The sequence below is a fragment of the Zootermopsis nevadensis genome, unplaced genomic scaffold, assembly GCF_977971745.1.
Source record: "Zootermopsis nevadensis isolate Lab colony 2312 unplaced genomic scaffold, Znev_1.0 Znev_ptg000061l, whole genome shotgun sequence".
Lineage (NCBI taxonomy): Eukaryota > Metazoa > Arthropoda > Insecta > Blattodea > Termopsidae > Zootermopsis > Zootermopsis nevadensis.
The window spans coordinates 11,298,098-11,323,854 of NW_028259192.1; the positions used below are offsets into that span (position 1 = coordinate 11,298,098).

At 39.8% G+C, this 25,757-nt stretch overlaps 1 protein-coding gene and 1 long non-coding RNA gene across 10 annotated transcripts in view; one reads left to right on the forward strand and one right to left on the reverse strand.

Annotated features, from left to right (window-relative positions):
• The window catches only part of S6kII (Ribosomal protein S6 kinase II), a 155,195-nt gene that overhangs the window by 33,393 nt on the left and 96,045 nt on the right, over positions 1-25,757 (reverse strand). For 7 of the 9 annotated variants that reach the window (XR_015532667.1, XR_015532666.1, XM_022082527.2 and 4 more), the window contains one exon: positions 496-660. Coding sequence is in view for 6 of the 9 variants with exons in the window: in XM_022082527.2 (XP_021938219.1) it covers positions 496-660 (165 nt within the window). In the remaining 3 variants the exon portion in view is untranslated. The other 2 variants (XM_087340739.1, XM_022082533.2) reach the window with 2 other exon arrangements.
• On the forward strand, positions 21,429-22,336 carry LOC147871198 (uncharacterized). The gene is made up of 2 exons (XR_015532668.1): positions 21,429-21,521; positions 21,612-22,336. It is a non-coding gene; the product is annotated as an uncharacterized LOC147871198 (long non-coding RNA).

A 25,757-nucleotide genomic window follows, 5' to 3' on the forward strand; every position in this document is an offset into this window, starting at 1 on the left:
CAGCAACAGGACAGATTGACAAATTCAACACCTCCATTATTATTATTTTTATCCGTGGTGTAACAGTCCTCTGAGAACCAAAGCCGGCTAGCTGGCTGCTGGCCTCACGTTCACATGCCTAAGCAGAGGTGAACGATCATCCAACCAGATATAGGGTGACGTGTGGTCAGCACGACGAACCCCCAGCCATTGCTAGCTTTCCTGACCGGATTACGCTACCCATTGTAGCTCCCCAATTTCCTCACGATGCTGGGTTGGCACCGGTCCCATACACCGGTCGAAAGCTCATGAGAAATTTCTTTCCCCGAGACTCGAACCAGAGCACATTCCGTATCGCCAGTCCAAAGCATGATGCCTCAGGCCATGCGGCTACAGCGCGGGACCCATTATTAATTTAATTTAAGTAATTTGTGAAAACACAGAATAACAAAATTTAAGAAGTCTATTACAGTTCTACAACATAACGAACTTACAACTGCTCTAACGTGAACTTGCCTTGCCGAAGGAGCCCTGACCGAGCACCTTAAGAAGTTCAAACTGCCCTGGATCAGCCTTTTCATGGCCTTCCTTGGTCACCTCCTTCAGTTCATACTCGTGGGTTTCATTGCAGTCACTTTGGTCCTTGTTATTCTGTTGATTTTGGTGTTGGTGGTGGTGATTCTGAAACAACAACAACATGCAATCAGAAATTGTACTGTGCTGCATGTCACAATGAATTAATCTATTAATCAGCTTTCTTCATTTATTACTGGTTATGTAATATTTTTCTAATTGTTATGAAATATGGTTTCACTGCCCTTTCAGTGAAATCGTTACCATATTTGTTATAAAATTTAGCGACAAAGAATTCTTCTGTAATGAAAGACCATGAGCAGAGTTAATTTTTGTTAACTGATTTTTAATTAATATCCACCAAAACAAAAAAAAATCCTAGATGCAATATTGTACATGCGTATATATTATTAATATTATTTCTGTGAAGTAAATAAATGATGCAAATACGAAATTCATACTTTTGCTGTACATTTCTGTAATGCAATCAAAAATTACAATGATAAAGCATAAACTTAGAAATCCTATATTTTACATGGGAGTAACAACTAAGCCTTATGTTTTTAAACACTATTTAGGAGACTTAATTCCAAGGGGTGCTATGAAGGCCAACAACATAAAAAGTTAATTTTCAATTTAATTAATTTAACAACGCTACTAACAGCCAACAAACTTATCAGTATATTTATTATATAAAGCATACGTTAAAAGTGACATAGAAAAGTTGCATTTTTTATTATTATTTTTATCATCACTGTTACAATCGTCACCAACATCATTACTGCTGCATGTAATAGTCACAGAATGTGAAAAATGCAAACACCCAACGCAGTTCACAGATGAAGCAGCTCAAATACCTGTGTATCTACAACATCTCTGCCACTTTAAAAATTGGCCATTAGAAAGAAATGCTTGCCTGTGAAGTGCACAGCCAATAAAGCACGGTGACTACCTACAACTGCCATCACGGGAAACTGCTAAGCGCACGTAAATTTCCGTATATCATCGTGAAACTCGTTATCATAATCTTCCCGGTTTCCGAGGATCTCCAAGCTCATACAACATTGTTTGCTGATGACTTCTGGGATAATATTCCCAACACTGAAAGCAGCCCTAGGGAATCTGGGTAAAATCATTGCAGAGAGAGAAAATATAAAAAAAAGACTTACGTCTCTACTGGCCATGAGATTGATGACATGACAAATATACGTCAGTTTAATGCAGACTGGAGCAAACTGTCTCTTAGCTTTTCATTCTATGTGCTCCCAATTTCACTAATCTCTAAGCAAAACTCAATGTTGTTAGACATAACAAATCTCAACAGAAATACAAAAGCATCCCAACTGAACTATGCTAAATTCTTGTCCTTGGGGTTTTCCAGCTGGCACCGAATGGAAAACATCGGCTTTCACGGACAACTGGTCTCAAATATTGAAGGTTATTCAGCGTTTCAACGAACATTGTAGAAGCCATCTGCAAGGTGAATAAGTTGGTTGGTATGTAACCCTCTGAAACTCAGTGGTACTACCTGCTTCAACATAATTAACCAGTTGTTCTTAGAAAATGGAGATGTGTTCTCTTTGAGTTATACAATCGACTTTACAAAGAGTATCCTACACTATAGAGTGAGTGAGTGGGATATCTATATACTTTCTAAGAAACTGCGCTCTGGCGGCAGCAGCTTCTCTAGTGGCAAAGATAGTCCCATATACTGTAATAAATGTTCAAGTTCGGAGTCCGTTTTCGTTATTCTGAACATGAAAACAACTTCCCTGATGACGTTCTGGAGAGTTTTCCACACCGTGAATATCATCTGCTGTAAATTTGGTTGAACTTGGCAACAAAATAGACTTGTAACAACGAGAGGTACATGCACGTTATGATTTCCTCTTTCACAGAAATGACTGCATTCTAGACAATTCCACTGGATGCACATGATCTTATCGTGGATGTATGGTCGTAATTGCAACCAAAGGACAGCCATGCAATGAGAACTATACGAAGTTCAGCTGTGACAACTGCTGACATCTGCACATAACCATGCAACTCGGTGAGGTCTTGGCATGTCGAGTTCACGTCTCACCCCTTCTTTTACGAAGGCACTTCGGTACGAAAAATGCCTCGAATCCACCATTACCAACGCATACTTGGTCAATGGAAACCCGGAAATATGGCTGCGGTAGTAACAGACGTAGAGAAAACAAAATGCCGCTATCAACAGCAACAAAAGAAGAATGTTGCTGGAAACACACTGAGATTAATCAGAGCCAGTGTAAGCAAGAGACACCTAGGGAAAGATACGGTGAATGTGGCCATAGATGATCAGTTCATCTACTTTTGAATTCTAATCGATGTACCTGCAATTAGAAGTCTGTTAAGGTGCTAGATACCCCTAAATGACGTATGTCTATGATTGTCACCATTTCCCATTATTGTTACGTTCTGATTTACCGTCGGGTCACCGCTGTCATTTTTTCGCCAGATTGAGAATTTAATCAAAGTTTCGTACTTCTAAAATAGGAAGCCCTGCTTTTACTTCAAACTTGACTTTACGGCAGTTTATAAAAGTCTTGTTACCAGAGTCTAACTTAGGAAAGAGTTTCTTAACCTTGTTAGGAAAGAACTTCGTGTAACTGTAAAGGCTATTTAGTGCCTGTTATGTAATATGGCAAATGACACATCGCATACACTACAGTTCTTATGTAGGGCCTGACTTATTAATTTTATAGATTATAACAAAATTTTCAATGCCAGCAAACTTTTTCTACATATGTTTGCGAAAAACATTGGGGAGTCTTCATTTTGCCAGGCTTTATACCTTCTCAGTCTAATTTTTATACTTACTGAAGTTATAATTTTTAAGTTTCGCTGGGACAACCATTCAAAACACGACTCCTTACAAATGTTAATGCAAGTGAAAAGGCGAAGGGGTAATACTGCGTTAATATGCATGTCTGCCACATTTCATTATTAGTCGTTCAGCTTTCATAAGAAGCCCAACTACACTCATAAGGGGAAATCTTATTCTAATCCAAATGTAAATAATGTCTGCAGCATTTATGTTCCCTAATGCACTCCATTCGTAGCCGCGCGGTCTGAGGCATCATGCTTCGGACCGGCGATACGGAATGCGCGCTGGTTCGAGTCTCGGGGGAGGAGAAATTTTCTGAGCTTTCGACCAGTGTATGGGACTGGTGCCAACCCAGCATCTTGAGGAAATTGGGGAGCTACAATGGGTAGCGTAATCCGGTCAGGAAAGCTAGCAATGGCTGGGGGTTCGTCGTGCTGACCACACGTCACCCTATATCTGGTTGGATGATCGTTCACCTCTGCTTAGGCATGTGAACGTGAGGCCAACAGTCAAGCTAGTCGGTTTTGGCTCTCTGGAGCTGTTACGCCACGGATTTAATTTATTTATTTTAATGAACTTGATTCACAGAAAATATCCTGAAGATGACTGGTTTTATTCAGTTCATCCAGGCAAATATCGGGAGGTCGTTATCTTCCACAACCAATCCACTGAGCTTCATTCGATACTACATAAACTCAGCAGCTTACAAAATACTTAAAACAATCAAACATCAATGTTCCGTCACATTTAATTCCTAGTACTTGGGAACTAATCTATATTTTCTTACAGACAGATGAAACTTGTTTCCTATTCTATTTGTCGTGTCACTGAATTGACAGTCACGTGATATCTGAGATGTCTCAAAGGAAGGGATCAGTGAGAAAAGTATATAGAGGAGGAGGAGATAACAAGGGCGAGGGAAAAGAGACAAAAATGCAAGTATTAACTGACTATTGAATGAATGTCAGGAAGAACGGAGCAGAGGAAGAATATACTCAGAACAGAATTATCTTATAAATCCCACACGGAAGAACACGATTGCGCAACCGAATATGCGATCGTGTCGTAAATCAAATGAAATTTTACTAAAGGTTATAAGTTACGAAGAACTGTCACGGCTTTCACACTAAAAAGAGTAGCAGAAAGATAAATGGAGCTGAATTCATATTCGTGTTACGTTACAGTGACCAGATCCACCTTACGTGTCTACAAGCGCATTTGGGGCTGACAGCTGGCTGTGAAAACCACTGATCTGATTCAACTAATCTGAATGTCTGCTACAGCGACAGTCTGCTGATGTTTCGTCCATTGTTTGTTGTACTTAAATGTCAACACGGATCTGAATATTGCTCCACTACATGGAATAATAAACGGATGTGCTAAAAACCGTATTCTTTTTAGCCTACTTTTCTCATATGATATGATATCATTGTATTACGTGTCCCTCCCCAATAACTTCTGTATAAGCAGACGGGTTTTTACAAAGCAGGATGTTAACATCATACCATTGGCGACTAGCGTACCGTTGAACTTACCACGCCAAGATTTTCAAATATGGCACGATAATACAAACCTTTCTAATGCTGCTATTAATCTAGTTTGATGGGGGAAACTTACGAAAAATTGAATCTGATCATGTGAAAGCTTGTATGAAGATGATCATAATAAACACGTCTATGAATTCTGTCAGAAAAATCGGTCCGCTGTTTAAACGTCAGTAATCATATGAACAAGACAAAGTAGCCACATACGAAGGTAATGTCTCGTCATTTGTCTGGAAAGAGTAAGTAGAACCACCGAAAACACAAGGACAATCGATCTTCGAGATTTAAACTCGAAATATCGAGAATATGGCAACCGTTTCTATAAAAATGTCAGGTGTCCAAATTCTGCGTACTTTTCTTTAAAGCCAACTTATACACACTCAGTATTTCCAATCTCATGACAGCACAATGTGCAATACAAACTTACTGGAAACGCGCCAACGCGTTAGAAGTTTTGTCGTGCTAAAACTTTTATTAAATCTCATATTCGATAACAGTTTAAAAAGTCTGCGATAGAAACACATTTATAATTTAAAACAATAAAAGTATTCGTCTTTACGGATGTTTCTATAATGTTATAACATTACCCAGAAACTAAAACTGACAACAGCGTCACCTGGGACCTGCTAACTTTCGTTGGTAGTTCGGAGTAGAACGAGGTGAATGGCTTCTCGATCTGTCGGTACGATTAACCGCAGGGTGTATCGATTCTGAAAGAACGTAATCAAAGCTTGTTGGCTCGCAGCGGGACAAAGTGGCACGTCCCACCGAGGAACGGAGTGGAGTGTTGCTTGTATTTCGCACAGTTCTCATTGCATTACTGGACAGAACTTACATTGTAAATCCTGGGGTATATAAAAGCAAATCAGATTACAGATCTTGCAGACAAGAACGGATGTGCCATTTCATTCAAACCCAACTGGATTTGCCGCGGCCTGCTGTTTAATCGTGATTACTGAAAATTACATATTGGTGAGAACAAACAGGGCCTTCTGCGAAAAACCCATACATGGACATGAAATTTCCTGCTTAATCAAATCTGAAGGTTCTTTATAGCGTGCACAAAAGCCCTTCATTAGACCCCGTTAAGAACCAATTTAAGCCACTCTACAGCATCATATCCTATTTCTCTAAGATCAATTTTAATACGATCCTCAAAACAGCGCCTACGTGCCCCATGCGACCTTTTCCTTAGAGGCTTCCAGATCGGTATTTTGTGTACAGATCTCAATTTGTACATTCGTGTCTTGCTTATTCCTTCCATCTTGTTTTAATGACTGAAAGCTGTTTTGTGAGACACGCCCAAAGTCCCCACGTATGACGAACGATGAACCAACTTCCTGCCCTCTGACAGTACACAATACAAACAGGTCCGTGATATCACAGTTCCAGGGAATCCCCTACTTCACAGCAAGCGAGAATCGTAATGCTAACCCTCTTACGGAAACTGTTACGACATACGTATTCAAGAATAGAGCGATAGCTTAAGCCTTGTTCGAAAATCCTTGAATACAATGCGCTGGCGAAACGAGGTCATTTCCAAAAAAAAAAACGAATGTTCATGGAAAAATCTGAATCTTATCCCTTCGAGGAATAACAATGCGTAGTCATTCAAACATCTGGGAATGACAGAAATTAATCAGAAATTACATTCATGCGGGAACTATAAACAGATTGAATTCGGTGAAAGCTTTTTACCATTAAATCCGTAATATCACGTCTTCTTGTCTTATCTAATAATCTGAAGATGGCGCATGTAATACTACAATTTTGCCTGCAGATTTGTATTGGCGGGAAACGTTTCTTACAATTGTGGAATAACACATCGAGGTGTTTAACTCTCCTGCTTCGTATTCGAGAAGTCCCGGATTCGAATCTCAATCCGGAGACAGGTTATTAAGACTGAGACGTTTCGTGGTATTCCTCAGTTCCTCCGGGTGCCAGGGTAACACCTTAAATTAGACCATGACAACTTCATTTCATGTCCTCTCGCTTTCATCAATCATTAACCGTCCAATCATCAGACGCTATACATCCTGGGCTACTAACACAGTCGTTAAACGAAAATAAATACGAGGTGCGATCGGAAAGTTTCCAGACTGTGTCAATAGAGTGCGAACCGGATGTAGTACGAGCTTCTGCCTTTAGGGGGTGCGGCCTACATTCATAGTGAATCAGTGTGCCAGCCGGCATCATCGAATTAGCATTTGTTTCTTAGTTACGGGCGTTTTAGTAGTGCATTACACCGACCCTCCTGCGATTTCGGAATGGCGGATTTTCATGAACAAATCAAATTTTGCCAAAGACTCGACAAAACGGCTACGGAAACCTATGAAATGCTAAAGCAAGCATTTGGGGAGTCCGCAATGGGTCGTGCACAAACTTTTGTGTGGCATTCACGTTTTAAAAATGGCCGAACCTCTGTCGATGATGACGAGCGTTCTGGACGACCATCTTCGAGCACAACGCCCGAAAATGTTACGAAGATTCGGCAGGCCATTCACGAAGATCGACGTCGTACCATCAACGACTTGTGCGACATTGTTGGGATAGGCTATGGGACCTGTCAGCTGATTCTAAAGGAAGAACTCCACATGCGACGCATCATGACAACGCGCCAGCGCACACCTCCCTCAAAGTTCGGCAGTTTTTGGCCTCGAACACCATGGCCGTCATCCCGCACCCTCCTTATTCGCCGGATTTAGCTCCGTGTGACTTCTTCCTCTTCCCAAAGATGAAAATTCAGCTAAAGGGAAGGAGATTTGAGACGATAGAAGAGATTCAGGCAGAATCGCAGATGGTGCTTGACAGGCTGACAAAGAAAGATTTCCAGGGATGCTTCCAGGCTTGGCAGCGGCGCTGGGATCGTTGTGTTCACTCCCAGGGGAACTACTTCGAGGGTGATGGATGAATTTAATACCTGAGATAAGCGTACGGGTTTTTTAGGCGCAGTCTAGAAACTTTCCGATCGCACCTCGTATAGACTGCAGGGTACTGAAGAAAATATCTGTCCCCAAGAGAGAGGAAGTATTAATAACAGTATGCTGGGAAGAAGAGCAGAACAAAGAGTTTCATTGTTAGTATTCTTCACTGAGTAATGTAATCAACAATGAGGCGACGGGGCTTGCAGCACGCATGATACGCAAACCGGAAGGAAAATTCCACTTGGGAGATGATTTATCTAACAGTTTAATTAATGACGCGTTCACTATCTAGACGATATTTGCATCGGATGAAAGGATGACAGCGAGTAATAAATTACAAAGGGTGTGAAAGGGTGAAAAGATGCGGTGGTTGCCTAATACGAGCTGCGACCGCGGCACTTGCCTGGAGGGGCTGAGGAAAACCACGAAAACCCAATCAGGATTGTCGGTATCATTGCCAAGATCTGAACCTGGGACCTCCCGAATACAAAAAAAAGAGATGTAACCACTCAAATACGACGTTCGGTTCTTGGGAGATACAAGCATAGGTAGTATGATAATATTAAAATGGATCTTGAAGAAATGCGGCGTGATATAGAGTCGATTCGTCTGCCCTCATTACAGGTCCACACAATGTCGAACCTTCAGCAAATGCTTTCCAGCTGAGAGACTATCAGCTTCTCAAAAAGGTAAAAATGTTCTCAGTTACACTACACATGCTCAGACACTTCGCCGTCTTGTTCCATCTTCCCGTACCCTCTTTCAGCGACGTAGTTTAAGCTCACAATTACATTGCTTTCACTGCATTCTACCCTCAACTGAAAAACGGATGCTTAGAAGAGCAAACGGTTGCAACACCGGATGGGGGATGCAAGCCGATGACGCATTCCGGACTCCGCTCCTTATTACATAAGCCTTGTGCAGAAGGGACGCTAATTGTCGCGGATCTGACAGAGGTCTTACGAACGTCGGCATGAGTGGGTGTGTAGGTGACGATCATAATTGCGTCACGTGATGCGTAAACGGTCATTTTAAAGCATATATAATTTGGAACATATCTTTAAGTGTATTACTGCACGAGGTTCTGAGTTAAAAACATATGTAACTTCTTGAATCATACATAGCTTCTCGTCCTAGTTGATTTTATCGTCACAGTAACATTTTGAAAAGATTAACACTCGTTCTAAAATTTGCTACAACCCGGGCCCAATATTCTCCATAGCAGCTTTTTCGCAAAAAAAAAAAAAAAAAGAGAGAGAGAGAGAGAGAGAGAGAGAGAGAGAGAGAAGAAGAAGAAGAAGAGGTACGGTCTTCCCTTAAGATGAGAAGCATTGTGTCACACCCACACACAAAACAAGTAAAATTATCAACTCGACTCTTACTTTGGCCATTATCCACCGTCTTGGTTCCTTGTTTAAAACAAAAAGCAACAACAAATAACTGAGACGGTGGAAAATTCCCACAGTAGGATTTGAGCTTTTCACGGTGGTAGCAAGGACCTCTGAAACGTCGGCAAACTTCTACCAGACCACACGGCGCAACAACCCAGAAGACAGCCATCTTCAATGCCCACAGTAATAGTGGAGTCGATTGCAAACACGTTTTATGTTTATTTTAACCTGTTCACAGACAGGTCCAAAAAGATAAAACATCTGCGCTGTAGGATAACAAGCAATCCCTAAAGAAAAAAAAAATCATCTCCAAATTTCATCCTAACAGTGAGATTACGAGAACGAAATTTAGCCGTCACATTTGAATTATCGACAAGTTCCTACTAGTTGTAGACGCAAAACACTCGGCTACCAGCAGCCAAAGAATGCCCCGGTCTAGTCCGGACTGGGTCACCAGACAGCTAAAACTGAAAGAATATAAAGACATGGAAATTTACAATACTTATTCAATTCTTTTATTAAAGTGTTTGCCAACAGTGGGGAGTCAATGACAGGCAAACACACACACACAATAATTTAGAACTGATGCACGAATGTTGAGTATTTAATACTGCATTTCCACATGACCTGACTTCTAGACCATGAATCACCATTACAGGGACACCACACGATCACAGAGACTTTGAGCTCATTGCTATATTTTTCCATTCTAAAATTAGCCCACATGAGCTGTTCTTTGTGCGAGTTTGACTAATTTTTCCTACTTGTCGTTATAGCAAATGCGACAGAATCATTGAAAAAAGCAATGTCCGGCTCAACTTTTATTCTGAAATGTTACAACCAGACAACTACCGTACATAAAATACTTGTTCATTTATGAGAGCTGAAGGAATGCATGTCTTTCCACACCTGTAATGGATTTAATCATAATGTAGGCCTACTTCAAGTTTAAAAATTATTCGTTTTTGAATTAACTCTCGTAGAGTGAATGTTTTTTGAAGGGAATCTCCCTTCTGCTCCAACTACCACCTGTTGATCAGTAATAATTTACAGCTCTCGTTTTAATGTCATTGTCTCGCTACTCAACGAGCGTAAAAGATTCACACATTTGTTCACGAATTACCCCCCCCCAAATTAAAGCAGATAAACCAATACAATGGGCTTTACAGGTAAGAAAGAAAATATTTACAGGACCATAAAACGCATTGGGAGTGCAGCTATTAATATGTGCTGCAAGTCGCCAGTGGGCTGAACGCCGAACGTGACAACAAAAAAATGCCTGCCAGCTGCGTGGGTGTATTCACGTACCACTTTCTTCTGTCGCTGAAATTCCTACTCGATTTCTTCTTTGCGATCGCTATAGCACTGCGGTAAACCGTCTTTGACTATCATCAAGAAGGTCTCTTATAATAGGAATCGTAGTTCCTCCGCCGATGTTACACTTTATCTTCTAGTGCTGAGCCAATTCCATACAGCTAGAGCCCTTAAGAAGCTCTTGGTTTCAACTGGTGAATATCTCCCCATCGAAACCGGAAAGTTCATTACCGTATTCACACAAGCCCACCATTGGTCACATCCTGAACCGAACGAAATCGGGTCATACTCTTCCACCAAACTCCTCTAAGATTAATTTTAGTACTATAACTCCGTCTATGTGTAGGTCTTCCAAGTTGTCATTGAAGTCTTCCGCCCAAAAGTTTTGTAAATTTCTCATTTCTTAACTGTGTACTGATGATTTCCTCTGGGACTTGGTGGTGGTAGCAGCTGAAGGATACACAGTTCCTTTAAACGAGGATTTAGACGCTGACAGCTTTGCGCAGTTGCTACAGAGTTCAGCCCTCTCTCTCTTTCTCTCTGGACAGCTCGTAAATGAACGACAAAGGTTTCATTTATGGTGTGCGGTTTATGGGTATTATTACAAAACTGTTTCGAAACCAGTTGAAATTCTGAAATTACTAACATCTGTTGTACATATTTCCCTACACGAAAAAAAAAATGCATTCGTATAGCTTATAAAAATAACTCCACAACATTTGCCTTGTAATTTACTCTGTTACTTCTCTTTTCCAAGAAGGGCTTCAGACAATAATAATTATTATTATTATTCTAATATCGGCAATAGGTCAATACTGATCATTCATAGTCGCAGTACATACTGGACTTTACAATGACGCAGATAATCCACTGCGTCCATACACGTGCTAGCTAAAACTGGATTCTAAGATATCATTCCGGATACCAAAACACGAAGACCAAACAAAGTAGTATTGTACATTACTGAATTATTTCGCAAAGCCAATGAATTACACTTCTGAATAAAGCTTTCTGTTCTCTAGTTTCAGTGACCTAGAATGATAACCACAAGAAAGAGATATGTAGCCAGACATATCACACCAAAGGTTCAGTATGTCAGAAACCTAAGGCCAAGATAAGGTAAGCTGTCCCTGTGACTAAGTATCACGTGAGGAAGGAGTATGTCGGGATGGAGATAAAGCTCCACGCATCCTTAACTTCTGGGTAAAAATAAAAATAGCAGCGTTTTCAACACGACACTACAATATTACCATGAGAAAGACCGAACTATATCTTCTGAACACTGAAAAATGTAAAGTTAAAATCGGCTAAGACCGTCTGGTAGGGAAATGAAAGATTCTACAAACCTCTGATGCCAATTTAGAAACAACAAGGTACACAGAATGCCACGCCGACCTCCATGGAAAGACGGCGGAGGTTACTGTCTTGAGGTTTCGTCCGTCACAAACCACACATTCACATCCGTCTTCTTGTGCAATGTTCCCTAAAGTGGGCGCCTAGCCCACTTTGGGGTACGACGAAGAACCTTTACGGGGAGGGGGGAAGCCCTAACGGTCTAATTATGATGCACACACACTGACAAGACAAAATGCCCACACGCAATTGTAAATAATTTAACAGAAAATGTACCTCTTAAAATACCAATTTTGTTTAATTTCGTTGGTAGGCCTAATTATATGTTTTGATAATCACATTTGAGTAATTTCAAAGGCTGGGACCTCAAATGGGTCAAGGGAACCTCAGACGAAGGGTGTGGAAACCACTGCTCTATTGCACTTGGCAGATCGGACTACATTACAGGGATCTCAGCAGTTTTAAAATACATTTTATAATATTCTGGAAGCCAACAACCACTGCAAAATGCATATACCTTGCAATGTAGGCTTGCATCTTCTGAACGTCTTAGAAACGTCGTATTTAAAACTAATATTTCTTTTCGTCCACGAGTTTTTATTTACAAAATTATTAAAACAGTTTAACGTTGGTATTAGAATCTGAACTAAGATCTGTCAAACGAGTTTACTAATGGACCGAATCGATCATATGGCACCCAAGTTGAACTTTATTTGTTTACGTAAAAACAATTCGCTTGCAAAAAGAGGGAAGGCCCACATCACTCAACATACAGACTGCGCCCATCTGATTAAGATGGAGGACTAGAACCTTTGGGGAATCTGTAATACACGCTGAATAACTATGTGCAAAAAACTGCACATTCTGAAGTTTAGTTGACGTTCTAACCTCGAATGCGACTGAATGACAGTGCATTAGTAGGTCCATAATGAAAAAAAAAGTAAAAATCTTGAAATGGCATTCCCATTTCGTGTCAATTCAATCTAAGACGTTTCATTTCAAACAAAAGGAATATTAAGTTTCACCGAACGTCGGCATGACACAGACCAGTGTTACCAGTGCTCACATATGCACAGACGCTACAAACCGAAAAGATGCCATTTTATGTTTGTTAGCATCTAGTCACAAAGAACGTAAGAATTAATTTAACCACTGCTTAAACAACCTCAAAGTACATAATCATTGGCCTACATAACATATATTATTACGATTATTAACAATAATCATTGTTTTTATTGTTTATTTACTTGCTGTGCTGAGTGCATCTTATTTTGTGGTTTTAATTTATAAGTTTTCTGCTTTTTTATTGTTTAATGTTTTATTTAGTATTATTAATTGAATTATATTACTTAGGTATCGTATTTTGCCCATTCACTTGTGAAATATTATTCAATAAATGAATTCAATTATCACTATTATTATTAATATGGTACATTTATATATTTAGTTTCATTTGTTTGTTTGTTCTTGTATTTGTAATGTTTTACTTTTATTATTATTGAAATGAATTTAATTATTTATTATATCTTATCCTGTACTCTGGTTTAGTGCTTGGCTGTTGTCGGGCACTTAAATAAATAAATTGAATTGAATTATTATTACCTATCACGATTTTAGAAGAGTCAAGAGCTCTTAATTTTATACCATTCTCAATTTATAATCATGCTACAAAACTAAAGTTGTTAAAGTCAAAAACGCTTCTTTCCCGAAAAATTATCCAATTCGGTTCATTTTTACATGAACAGTTATTCGAGCCTCATCAATTAAACCTTGACATCGAAACCAACATTCGTTACGTATGGTAGCTGCATTACACTTACGCAGGTCTGTACGTTTCAAAAGTACAGCACAGAACAAAACTGTACTATCAAGTGAAAAGCTGCTTTAACTTCATTCTATTAATACTAACAAAATTTGCACAACAGGATCTGCCAACTGCGGTTCTGGATGAGGTAATTATTGGTGAGCTTTTGGATCTGTCGCCAAGAACACAACAGCAACATGCAAATTTATACGAATGCGTCACTCTAAAATCGTCAGCAGTGACATCAGTAGCCGAGATGAGATTTCAAAAAGCGTTCGTAATATTATTTACGTGGCCTTCCAATCCAACGTCTTCACTTTCATTCCACCGTCAACAGGACAAGCGGGAGAAGCTATTTCTCCCTCCAGAAATAAATTTCTCTCACACCTCTCCCATGATTATCTATTTGTTCCTGCCCTTCCCCAATCCTCCTAAGTCTCTCTCTCTCCAGTCCTGTTCGAATTTTCTATACTCGACTGTATAAGGTACAGTAAATAGAACCACTGTTTTGTAATGATTACTACGAAAAAATTTCCCTTATAAGCAGTATCACACGCTTTCCAAAAAAAACGAATATCTGTCGAAACATGGGTTTCAACATACTTAATCTACTCTTTACAATAACAGCGTACGTACTATGCACACGAAATTTATACTGATAATAGACAGTATTGTTAATGCCTGAATATCGCCGCTAGACAGTCTCTTCTACTCTGCTTGTGTGAGTGTACGGGGAACAGCAGCACGAGGTGCTGCATTAAAAAGTATTAGACGCAGAGAGCAAATTAAAGAATGTATTTCCACTTTTCCTTCCAAGTTCTGGCATTTAATTCCACATTTATGCATATCTCATAGGAAACAATTTATGCTATGGTCGTGTCTATTATATTTAGTGGTTAGTACGAAGATTTTAAGTTGCGTTTCTGGAGCAAGGTTTCCATACAAAAAGACGTAATAAATAACTCACCGGTTTCTTGCGTTTGGTAGAAAGTTGAAGAGCTCTTACAATTTTATGGACCCATGAACAATTTTTCTCATCCTTCATGATTCGTACACAGAAACATAATTCGCAATGAAGCTAATTTTCACTCTTGCAGACCGGACTATGAGAGCGGCACTGTTCAACAGAGAATAATAGAAATTCTATCGTCGCACCAGCCAAACGCTTGCAACCCACACAGTTACACGACAGCAGTAGCTCCACTTAGAACTAACGTCTAACTCATACTGGGAGTCTTTCCTACGCGATAAGATTTCTCCTTGCTACACATAACTGTACGATTAATTGACGACCAAGTAAAACAGCACACAACATTCACACTACACACTTGACTGCCTTGTGCCGTACGTACTTGTTTATCTTTCTTTGTGTCTTCGGCATTTCCACGACGTCATAGATTTGACTCGGTGACGGCTTGAGGCCGCTCGTTAACATTCTCTTGCCAACAGCAGCAGTAGGTGGGAGACTACTGCTGGTCGCAGTATCAAAGGGGCAGAAAGCTATGCTATACCTCCTCTCAGAACAACGAACTACTCTCATTCCTTGGAGCTTATCTTGTCAATTGTGGTCGTAAAATCTAATTCAAGACCTGAAACTCGTTACAAAACAGCTTCTGTGGATTGTTCGCCAGCCATATGGGGAAAAACACATGGTTATTTACCCGTCAGATCAAGTACTTTATAATTTCACCCATTAATTTACTTATTTCGTAAAATAATCGTGGAATGAAACTATTTTTGCCAATTAAATAAACCGAAATACAAATATTCAGAAACGAAATTGAACAAAGTAAAATGTAATCGTCTATACAAATGGATCGTAGTTAACAATAACTGTTTAGGATACTATTTTAAACCGGTCTGTACGTCGGCAAGAGGTTAAAATCTTGGTAACCAAAGAAAATAAGCAATCCATGAATAGCACACAATATCAGAGGGGATAATTATTTTGTTTAAAAACAAGATGAGATGTGTGACCCCTGTTCAATGTTACCGCCCCTACTGAAGTAGCGCACACTGAACTCAATACATCATACCTACATTTTATTACGAACAGAATATATTATTTTAGAACTGAAGACCTACTTATGTACTGTATCAAAGTAGTTCAAAGTTGAGAAAATAATTTCTCAGATCGTACCGAAAACTGAGACTAACATCTGCGGTAAACATGCTTGCCAGAAATTAACAATAAAATAGAAAATAAAAACTGCCAACCACCAATGTAGAACAAATTATTAAATATACAGTAAATAAACTGTTCTCTGCGCGAGCACACACAAAGTTGTGGATCCAAATTGTATTTTATGCCACGCTGTCCTATACAGTTTTTCGATCGGCCGATTCTGATCGAATCAGTAAAGTAGATTTCAGCTTTGTGCAATGCACAGCTGAACGAGCCAAAATTAAATTTGATCGAAAACTTCCAGCGACCTCCCACCACAAGCCGAAAACAAATTTAATCTCAATCCGTGTATTAGTTACGGCTTTATAACAAGGGAGCGAACCGATATAACATTTTCTGTGGGTTGTGAACCTTTTGTAAATGGCGCGCACGAATATTTCAAATAAACAACAGACCTTCAGCAGAGAACTGTATTTTATAACATGTTCTGACTTACTTGCGTAATGAACAGTGTTTTTTTGATAAAATTTTAATGTTCCGTTTCTGCCTGATGTAACGTGCAAGTTGGATGACAAGATGCAAACTTAAAGTAGCTTAACAACTTTTAATGTAACCCCCCCCCCCCTTAAAACCAAATTTAAAACGAAATCCGTTTACTCGTTTCGAAGATACTCGTAAAATATGCAATCTACTTACTTCGTGCAAATAACGATAAAGTCTAATTAGCAGCCGGTAGAGAAAGTTGATACTAAATGCCTGGGTTTTGTTCTACGTATATTTTTCCACCATTCAACAGAACCGTTTTCACGTTCACGCTAAATTCCCTTACATTCAACGAACTTGAAAAGGCATGCAATATACAGATTGACAACACGACATTCATCATTGTCTATGAGCCTCGAAATATAAATCAAGCAAAGTCCTTGTGCTTAATTAAGCACGAAATTAATCCCATCGATTTATATCGAAGTTGAAAAAAGTAGCAGCGCAATTATCATACCTGCCTTTTGATAAGAATTCTCGGGGAAGAAAAGTATCAATTTCAGGGACCAAAAAATGTCAAAATCCAATCACTCGGAGCCAAAATATTTCCTGCTGACTGGACAGTATAATAAAATCTGAGGGGCAAACTAGTTTCCTGGAGTTCACTTGATATATTGATTACGTGAACGTATTTCAACGCTCGTTTGTTATGTAGGATTTGAGGTTTTCACGACGATGAGTCTGAAGATTTCTGTCTTCTGGGTTGTTGCACCGTGTAGTCTGGTAGATGTCCACCAACATTTCAGAGGTCATACTGCATCCGTAATCAGGGCGATGATAGAGGAGAGATAATATTAGAATGTATCTGGGTGTGACAACAGATACGGTATAGTGTCTGGTGACGTGACGTTGTGCACGGTTTCGCGTTCCAAGAAAAAGGGGATACTTAAATTGTCGTCGGAGTATCTATCAGCTTCTCAAAAACAAGCAGCTCCACCGAGATAACGCAAAATCGCTTCTAGAACATGGTTGGCATGATACGAACAAAACAAAGAACAAGATTGTTTTATGACGCCTCACGTACGAACATACGGAATACCGATAAGACTTCTGCTACGTCACGGATGGCAGATAATCTTAAATGTTACAGTAGTTATTAAAATTTAAAGTATATTAAAGTAGTAAGTAACTGGTGAGGCCTCCGACTATTTTGTGACATTAAACATGCAGAGTCCTTGTTCATTATGCACCATGACTTTGTGTTCCTCTTGTATATTAGGGTCCTTATGCAACAGGGCATGTGATTCACGCAAAGTTGGGCACAAAGAAAATGCAGCCATATTCCCACGAAACTGCTGTGATATTCTTTTGTTTGTGCCGACAGTTATCACCGTCAAGCGAGACGCAAAATACCTCAAGGTCTAAAATAGATAAGATTTTCTACAAATAAAATTACTATCTGCTCCGATGTGTAAACATCAAATGCAAGAAATAATAAATAAACAAACATTCATAAAAGTGCGAAACTGTCATATTTTTCGGTAAATCAGTTGACCGGTTTACTATTTGTTATGCCAAATACGTTATGGAACGTATTTTACTAAATATTTTTACGTGTGGTTTCATATGAGTGTAAATCTTCGCACGCCATTATAAGGAAATACAAGTATGCAAGAAATTGTATGTCAAGCACGAAATATTAGTTTTTTCCGGAAAATCCTGGATGTCATATCCCAATGCATAGACAAACTTCACATCGCAAAACCAACGACTCCAAAATTTGATGCACACAGCTGATTTGGTAACTTACTGTAGAACCCAGGTTCCACCATCTCCTCATTTGCCAGACCCTCATAAATTCACAATCTAAATGCCACTTCATAGAAAAATTTCGCAGACCGAACAATAGGGCTAAGCCCCAACGACTATTCAGTTTGCACAAAAGCACGAGTCGCCACTGCCAAGTGGCACAGTTTCAAGGAATTCCACACGAAACAAAATTTTCGATGTGCTGAGCTGATCTGAACAACATAAATATTTTGGCAGCACAACAAAAATGTTCACAAGATTAACTCTACAGAGCAGGGCGTAGATCAGCTGGTCAAGAGAGAACCTTTTATAGAATACGAAGGTCCATTATCGCGTTCACAAGTACCAGCCATTGCACCCTAAATTTAATCCACGAACGCCCTATTTCTTTAGGATCAAATTTAATATAATATTAGTACAATATCATGTATATATATATATATATATATATATATATATATATATATATACAGGTTGATTCAAAAGGTTGGGGCCAAACTGAAGGAGCGTATAGAGGGACTCAGAGAGATCAACTTTCGAATAGGAACCCATGTCCTCCGAAGTTATCCTGAGTCAGTCGAGGCCACTGAAGGTAGGGAAGTCTGATAACATACCGCTGAAATAATCGCACTTTTCTATTCTCCTACTAGCTTAATTTTGAATCACAAGTATCCCGGGCGTTGGATAGGGAAAGGAGGGCCGGTTGAACGGCCAGCCCGCTCCCCAGACTTGACACCTCTCGATTACTACTTTTTGGGGGCATGTCAAGATCCTCGTTTACGAGACACCGGTGGACGACCCAGAACAACTTTTGGCCTGAATACTTGCTGCATCAGACGTGGTCCGTGAGACTCCTGGGGTATTTGAAAGAGTGCGCCAGAGTTTCGTTTCGCCGATGCAATGCCTCCATTGAATGTGGAGGACGCCACTTTGAACACCTGTTGTAAATTTGGTTTGTAAGATTGCTAATGTAATCCTTGTACACTAATAAAAAAACAAAATTAAGCTGGTAGGAAAATAGAAAAGTACGATTATTTCAGCGTTATGTTATCAGACTTCCCTACCTTCAGTGGCCTCGACTGACTCAGGATAACTTCGGAGGACATGGATTCCTATTCGAAAGTTGTTCTCTCTGAGTCCCTCTATGCCCTCCTTCAGTTTGGCCCTAACCTTTTGAATCATCCTGTATATATCCATCTGTGCCTAGGTCTCCCAAGTTACTCTCTCCTTTACATTTTCCAATTAGAATCTTGTATGAAGTTAACATCTCTTCCATGATCCGCCTGCTTCCTCTTTCATTTGACCCATTCGATGCTCTGTGAAGAGTACAAATTATCGATATCTTTTAATATGCCTTGCGTTCCAGCCCTACATTACTTATATCTTACACCAGAGCGCATTTTGCCTTGGAACTTTCTCCCTTCCGGGTTTAAAGCTGAACGCCACTGACTGGTTGTAAAGCACCACTAACCTCCTCGGTGACAGATCGTTTGTTTGTTTGTTTATTTACTTAAAGTTTATTTAACACTTTTTCACAAGTCAGACTAGGTAGCGTCGAATGAGTGGATGAACTTTAAAGGGCATGGAAGGAAGAGATCGTGCCGTCATTTAAGGTACTATCCCGGCATTTGCCTGGAGGGATTAAGTAAAACCACGAAAACCCTCAGGCAGGACAGCGGTCTCCGAGTTGAGATATAAACTCAGGACCTCCCAAATAGGAAGGAGTGCTAATAACTCGACAATTCTTGATAGCAATTCGGCATGATCTGCTGAGGGGCAAACCTTTTGGGTTACTAAACTGGAATGTATATAGTATCGCCAAAGCTTAAAATTCTGTTTGGTGGGGATTTCTCAAAACTTAACAAACACACACAAAATATGGGAGTTCCCTTAAACATACGGGGCTCCCATTTCACCCCACGCTACCAAGGCAAGTGATAAAATTAAGAAGGGTAATGCTTAGCATACAAAGGAAGGGCAACAAATGGTCTCGTAACAAATTCTCAAAGAAACGAGGCTTAACTGAGTTGTAGGATACGAATTTGTGGTACTCTTTGCACCTCTCCTGTATTTTACAGTATTTAATTCTCGTTTTGCTGTCCCTTTAATGTTATCGCACGTTTACGACCAACATAAGGCGCCCAACTGTTTTAATTCATGTAAAATAAATAGTTTTAAGAATATAAGTAGCAATTCGACCAGGCGCAGAGCCGGATATACAAGCTTTGGCAAGAGTGCTAAAAAGCCAGTTTTAAGAATAAATAATTGTAATATTATCCAAAAGTAAACATGAGATTCTAGCTGTATTACAGGGATGTGAGGTCTTTATACACATATTTCATCCGTATTATCTAATGCATTTATTTCTTTAAATTCAGAATCAGATTCCCTTATTTCAGTTAGCAAGTCTCGCTCTGAATACAACCCACCTGTTGTGTTGACAGAGATGTCATTTGTTTAGTAAGGATTTCCTGCGACTGACACGAGGCTCATTCACAGAGACACAATGACTGTTGGAACACAGCATCTGGTTATCCAACGGCACTGCGTAAACGAGTTCCTGCTACATGAGCCCTTGTAAAGGGAAATTGCTTCTCGTGACACGTTTTCTCACACACAATCTGCCTCTCGCACCGATGACATACAAAATATAACTTCACCGTCTGTGCTTTCCTATCCACCGCTTTAACAAAATACGCCTAACTTAACAAAAATAACTTCAACACTGAAAATTATCCGTCCTCAGATTATTATCAACTGCGAATTCCTCATACAATACGTTATTACTGGCTTTATGTTGATGAAAGGCGTGCAGTGAAATGATAGATGCCTTAACAGGGGTACGTCAGAAACAGTTTCCGTTGCTGGAATGACCCGGTGCAATATATCTGCGCGTGCAACAGTCGGTCTGTCGTTAACTAAAGTTGTAAGTACCATCTGTCCCTCCCTCACCTACAATTCAAAATTTCAGCGTTCCATTGCGCAAATTCCGGTATACCAGGAAACATATTAATTACTGTATAAACATTTAAACAGCTGTGAATGTAAACTGTAGCACCTGCTCTGAACAGAACACTACAAAAAGCCTTTGAACAGAAAACACCTCAAATATGCGGAACTTGTGCAATAAATGATATATGTCTCTCAGCCACATCAATAAGAAAACATAAATTAAGTCATAAGTAAGTACTTTAAAATGTACAAGTTGCCTGCATAGAACCAAATTAAAAATGCATTTGCATAAAAGTCCATTTCGTTTTCTATGGGACGTATAAAAATATGCCGTCTCGCCGTATATACGTCGCTACCTTACTGAGAGAGACGCTGTTTGAAGAAGGCGGACATGACATATGCCGATAATGCAGCTAAAGGTAACGTAGCAGGCACATAGGTGTGGCTGGTCATTTTATTGTATCTCGGCTTTCTGAAACTAAACTTCAATTTCCGTTTTCTTGCGAAAGGGAACTGTGGAGGGCGACGTTTCCGGCGCTATCGATCAGTTCGCCAGTACAACAGGTTGCAGAATTCTGGTGCAGCCTTCGCCCACACTCACAGGCTACAGGCACAGTCCGCACCAACACGGATGGAGTTCTTTACCCTCTGGCCTGTGCGATGAACACTTTATCGGCCCGCCCACACCTGATTATCGAGGTTTTCCCACAAAACAATACAACCTGCAAGGACCAGAATCACTGTTGCAACAGTGACAGCCGAGATATTTTCCAGTCTTGTGCAAAAGCAGACTTTTTTATGTGAAAGCAAATAAGTTGAACGGAATCGTTTCTGGTGGCGGAACCTCGATGGAGTATTCCTCACCAAAGTTCTTAAAAGCAAAATTTGTTGTTCATCTATTCCGGATTCTGTCTTCGGGTACCTACAATTTTAACAAGTGACTACTATGTTTTGATGTACATCATCACTTTAAATTCTGTCCGTCCGCTAGATATATTTCTCTTGCTAATGAAGTCGGTAAACATATCGACATCTTCAACACATATGTATTTCTATCGCTAACATTTTTCACTCTTTTCAGGATGTGTTACTACTGTATATTTGGGCACTGTTATCGCCTCAACATTATATTTTGCTGCATTACCTGTGTTACTTGTAACTTTCTCAGTGTTTGCCCTTTGTTCTCAAGCTCGTTAATAAATTACGTGAATAAATTTTATTGTCGATACTGCAATTATTATTATTATTGTCATCACTATTATTACCATTGCCTTCATGAACAAATTTAAATATATTCAGTGCGAATGGAAAGTGGGCGTTAACAGACTTTCGCGCATTCATTTTTTCAGGCGCTTATAAGGAATTCGTTCAGTTAAGTATTCTGTAAATAACTGTGTTTAACAACGATGTTACAAATAACTTACGAAGCCCCAGAAAGACGTATTCATTTCATGAACAGATATAGAATTGTGAAAAAAATATTTTTCTCAGTATTAACTTCGTAGACACTTTTACTAATACGAATAAGACACTAAGTACCTTGTCAGAAAAAATGTAAATATGGTTTTTCCTAGAAGATATCTTTAGATCCACAATTACGCCAGGCAGGAAAAGACTCAACAGTTTTACATCTAAGAAACGATGGGTAGGGCACAATACAGAAAAAGCAGATATGGAAAGAAACACGTCTTAGACTTCTGGGATGCACAACTCAGTCAGTAGCAGCCAGAACGTGCACTGTAAAGCTGCCGGTAGCAGAACTGTTTCCAGGGATCGAATAGATATGAAGACCTTGAAGCACCCTCCAAAAGGCATGGGATAGAAATGAAGCAAACACACAGAGTTCTAGATACACTGGGAATAAAGCAGTCCTTGTTTTAGCCCATCGATAAAAGTTTGGAACGCTGCAAAAAATTATTTGCATAAAAACTGTAATTTGTTTGGCAATTTCTGAGAAATAATGTACACACTACAACAGAAAAGTTTCGGATGTGATTTTTGTAAGGCCGACTTCCGCTGAATTCAATCAACAGGCTGACTGCCACGACTGGAACATTCTACAACATACAGGCATCGTACACATTTCTGACAGCTGCACTACAGTGAGTAACGGCTTTCTCTGGAATTAAACGTAGCAGATATGACTCCTGTATAAATGTCTTCAATTTCGCAGAATTCAAAGGGCCGTCGTCTATAAGGTAGAGAGTCTGAAGTTTATTCCACTCCAAAGGCACTCAAATCCAATCATAATACTGACAGAAACAGGGCAGCAGACCTTATGTTTAATCGCGTGTGGTCAACGAACTCCGTACTAATAAACATTCATCCCGTTGTTGGCAACAATCAACAACGTAACTGAAGTGAATATCAATCATCATCTATTTAGCGCTGGCCGCTAGGTGGTAGGACAGGATACACCAACATTTCGACATAACTTTATTTGCTAAAGTACTAATCCTCATCAACTTGTGGCCAGTCCAGTGTCCAAAAGCACAGGCTGTACCAACAGTACGAAAACATACATTGAATGAATGAAACAAATACATATTAATAATTAAACCATTACATAAACAGCATTGGCACTTAGTGAATTATCGAATCTAGTGTAGGTGTTCAAAATGACCGCCGTTTAGCTTCGTGGAACAGTTAACAGTGGCCAGCAAGTGACAAGCAGACAAGTGTATCAGATGTAATCTAGGATTTGAGACTTTCGCGGCGAGTACAATCAATAAAATCTTCTCGGACCATCAGGCGAGAAGATTTTATTGAAGATGTAATCTATTGGGACATCCTGCATTTATTAACAAAAAGCTAAATATTTTGGTAAGGTAACAAATTATGGAAGAGTAACAACCGAAAAACGTAAATAAACTTACTACTCGTGGTTTAAAATGTACCAATAATTTCGAATAATAACTTTCTTCTTATTTAGTGAAGTAATCGGATATGGGTTGGACCAATAAGCGACAGGGTAGGAATTTTTCTTACTCGATAAAGACCACATCGGGGCAGGAGTTTCATTAACCTTTCTACAAAGAGTACCGGTCACTTTTTCGTATTTGTTTCGAATATTGGACACGTTTCGCTTATTTTTTATCCTGAATACAGTAAGTACTTCTTTAAAACGTCCGAACGATCGAGACGTTTTGAACAGCGACATCAGGAAGTCGTTTAAACCTGGGTGTTTCCACTCGATTCTTCTTGCCAGAGGAACGCAGGTGCATAACAAAGGCACGATAAACATAAATATAACAAAGGTATGAAAGAAGCAGCCTTTCCCGGGCGAAAAGTAAAGAACAAATAATATTCTCTTTGAAGCAAATTTGCCCATTATCATCAAAGTGTATCTCATAACATTCGTTAGGACTTCCCTTTAACCAATCACATTCAGGTAGGCACCACGCCATTCAAAATGTTCGCTAGAACGTTATATGCTACTCTTCGTATCACTGAATGGAAGCGGAACGTGTATATAAACGTATCCAGAGAGCACGTGCAAGCCATTTCCTATCGCCCCGAGGAAGCTGAAACTATAAATGGAAATACGCGAGAGAAGTTCCAACGTTCATGTTACGTACCACACCAGAAATGCGGCAGAACTTCGGACCGAAAAACACAACTAAACGCAGTGTTAATATACGTGGATGTGTAACACGGAATGTTTCAGAAAATCACGACGGATGAATATAACGGAACAGAGATGTTCTACAAATTCCCAAACTGTATTCTAGGAGGAATTCTCAGGGGTCCATCAAATGTGTTTCTACAATGGCGAATTTCGTTATAAACCTTAACCCAAAACGAAAGTTTCTGTTAACTAGCTCCACTGAACAAAGTCTATCCTGAGACGTAGACGGTCTTCAGCTTGAAAATGCCCTTTCACCAACGGAACTCGACGATTCACTGTCGTGTCCACGCCCTTTGTTTCAGATCGATTTTAATGACATCCTCCAACTTATTTCTTCCACATCAGTCCAATAAAGCTACAATCTGGATCATATGGTTCGGAATCGCCCTGATAACGGAGGCAGTATGACCTCTGAAACGTTGGTAAACATCGACCAGACTACACAGCGCAACAACCCAGAAGACAGAAATCTTCATACTCACCGCTGTGAAAACCTCATCGCCCTGATGACGGTGGCAGTATGACCTCTGAAACGTTGGTAAACATCGACCAGACTACACAGCGCAACAACCCAGAAGACAGAAATCTTCATACTCACCGCTGTGAAAACCTCATCGCCCTGATGACGGTGGCAGTATGACCTCTGAAACGTTGGTAAACATCGACCAGACTACACAGCGCAACAACACAGAAGACAGAAATCTTCATACTCACCGCTCTGAAAACCTCATCGCCCTGATGACGGTGGCAGTATGACCTCTGAAACGTTTGTAAACATCGACCAGACTACACAGCGCAACAACCCAGAAGACAGAAATCTTCATACTCACCGCTGTGAAAACCTCATCGCCCTGATGACGGAGGCAGTATGACCTCTGAAACGTTTGTAAACATCGACCAGACTACACAGCGCAACAACCCAGAAGACAGAAATCTTCATACTCACCGCTGTGAAAACCTCATCGCCCTGATGATGGAGGCAGTATGACCTCTGAAACGTTGGTAAACATCGACCAGACTACACAGC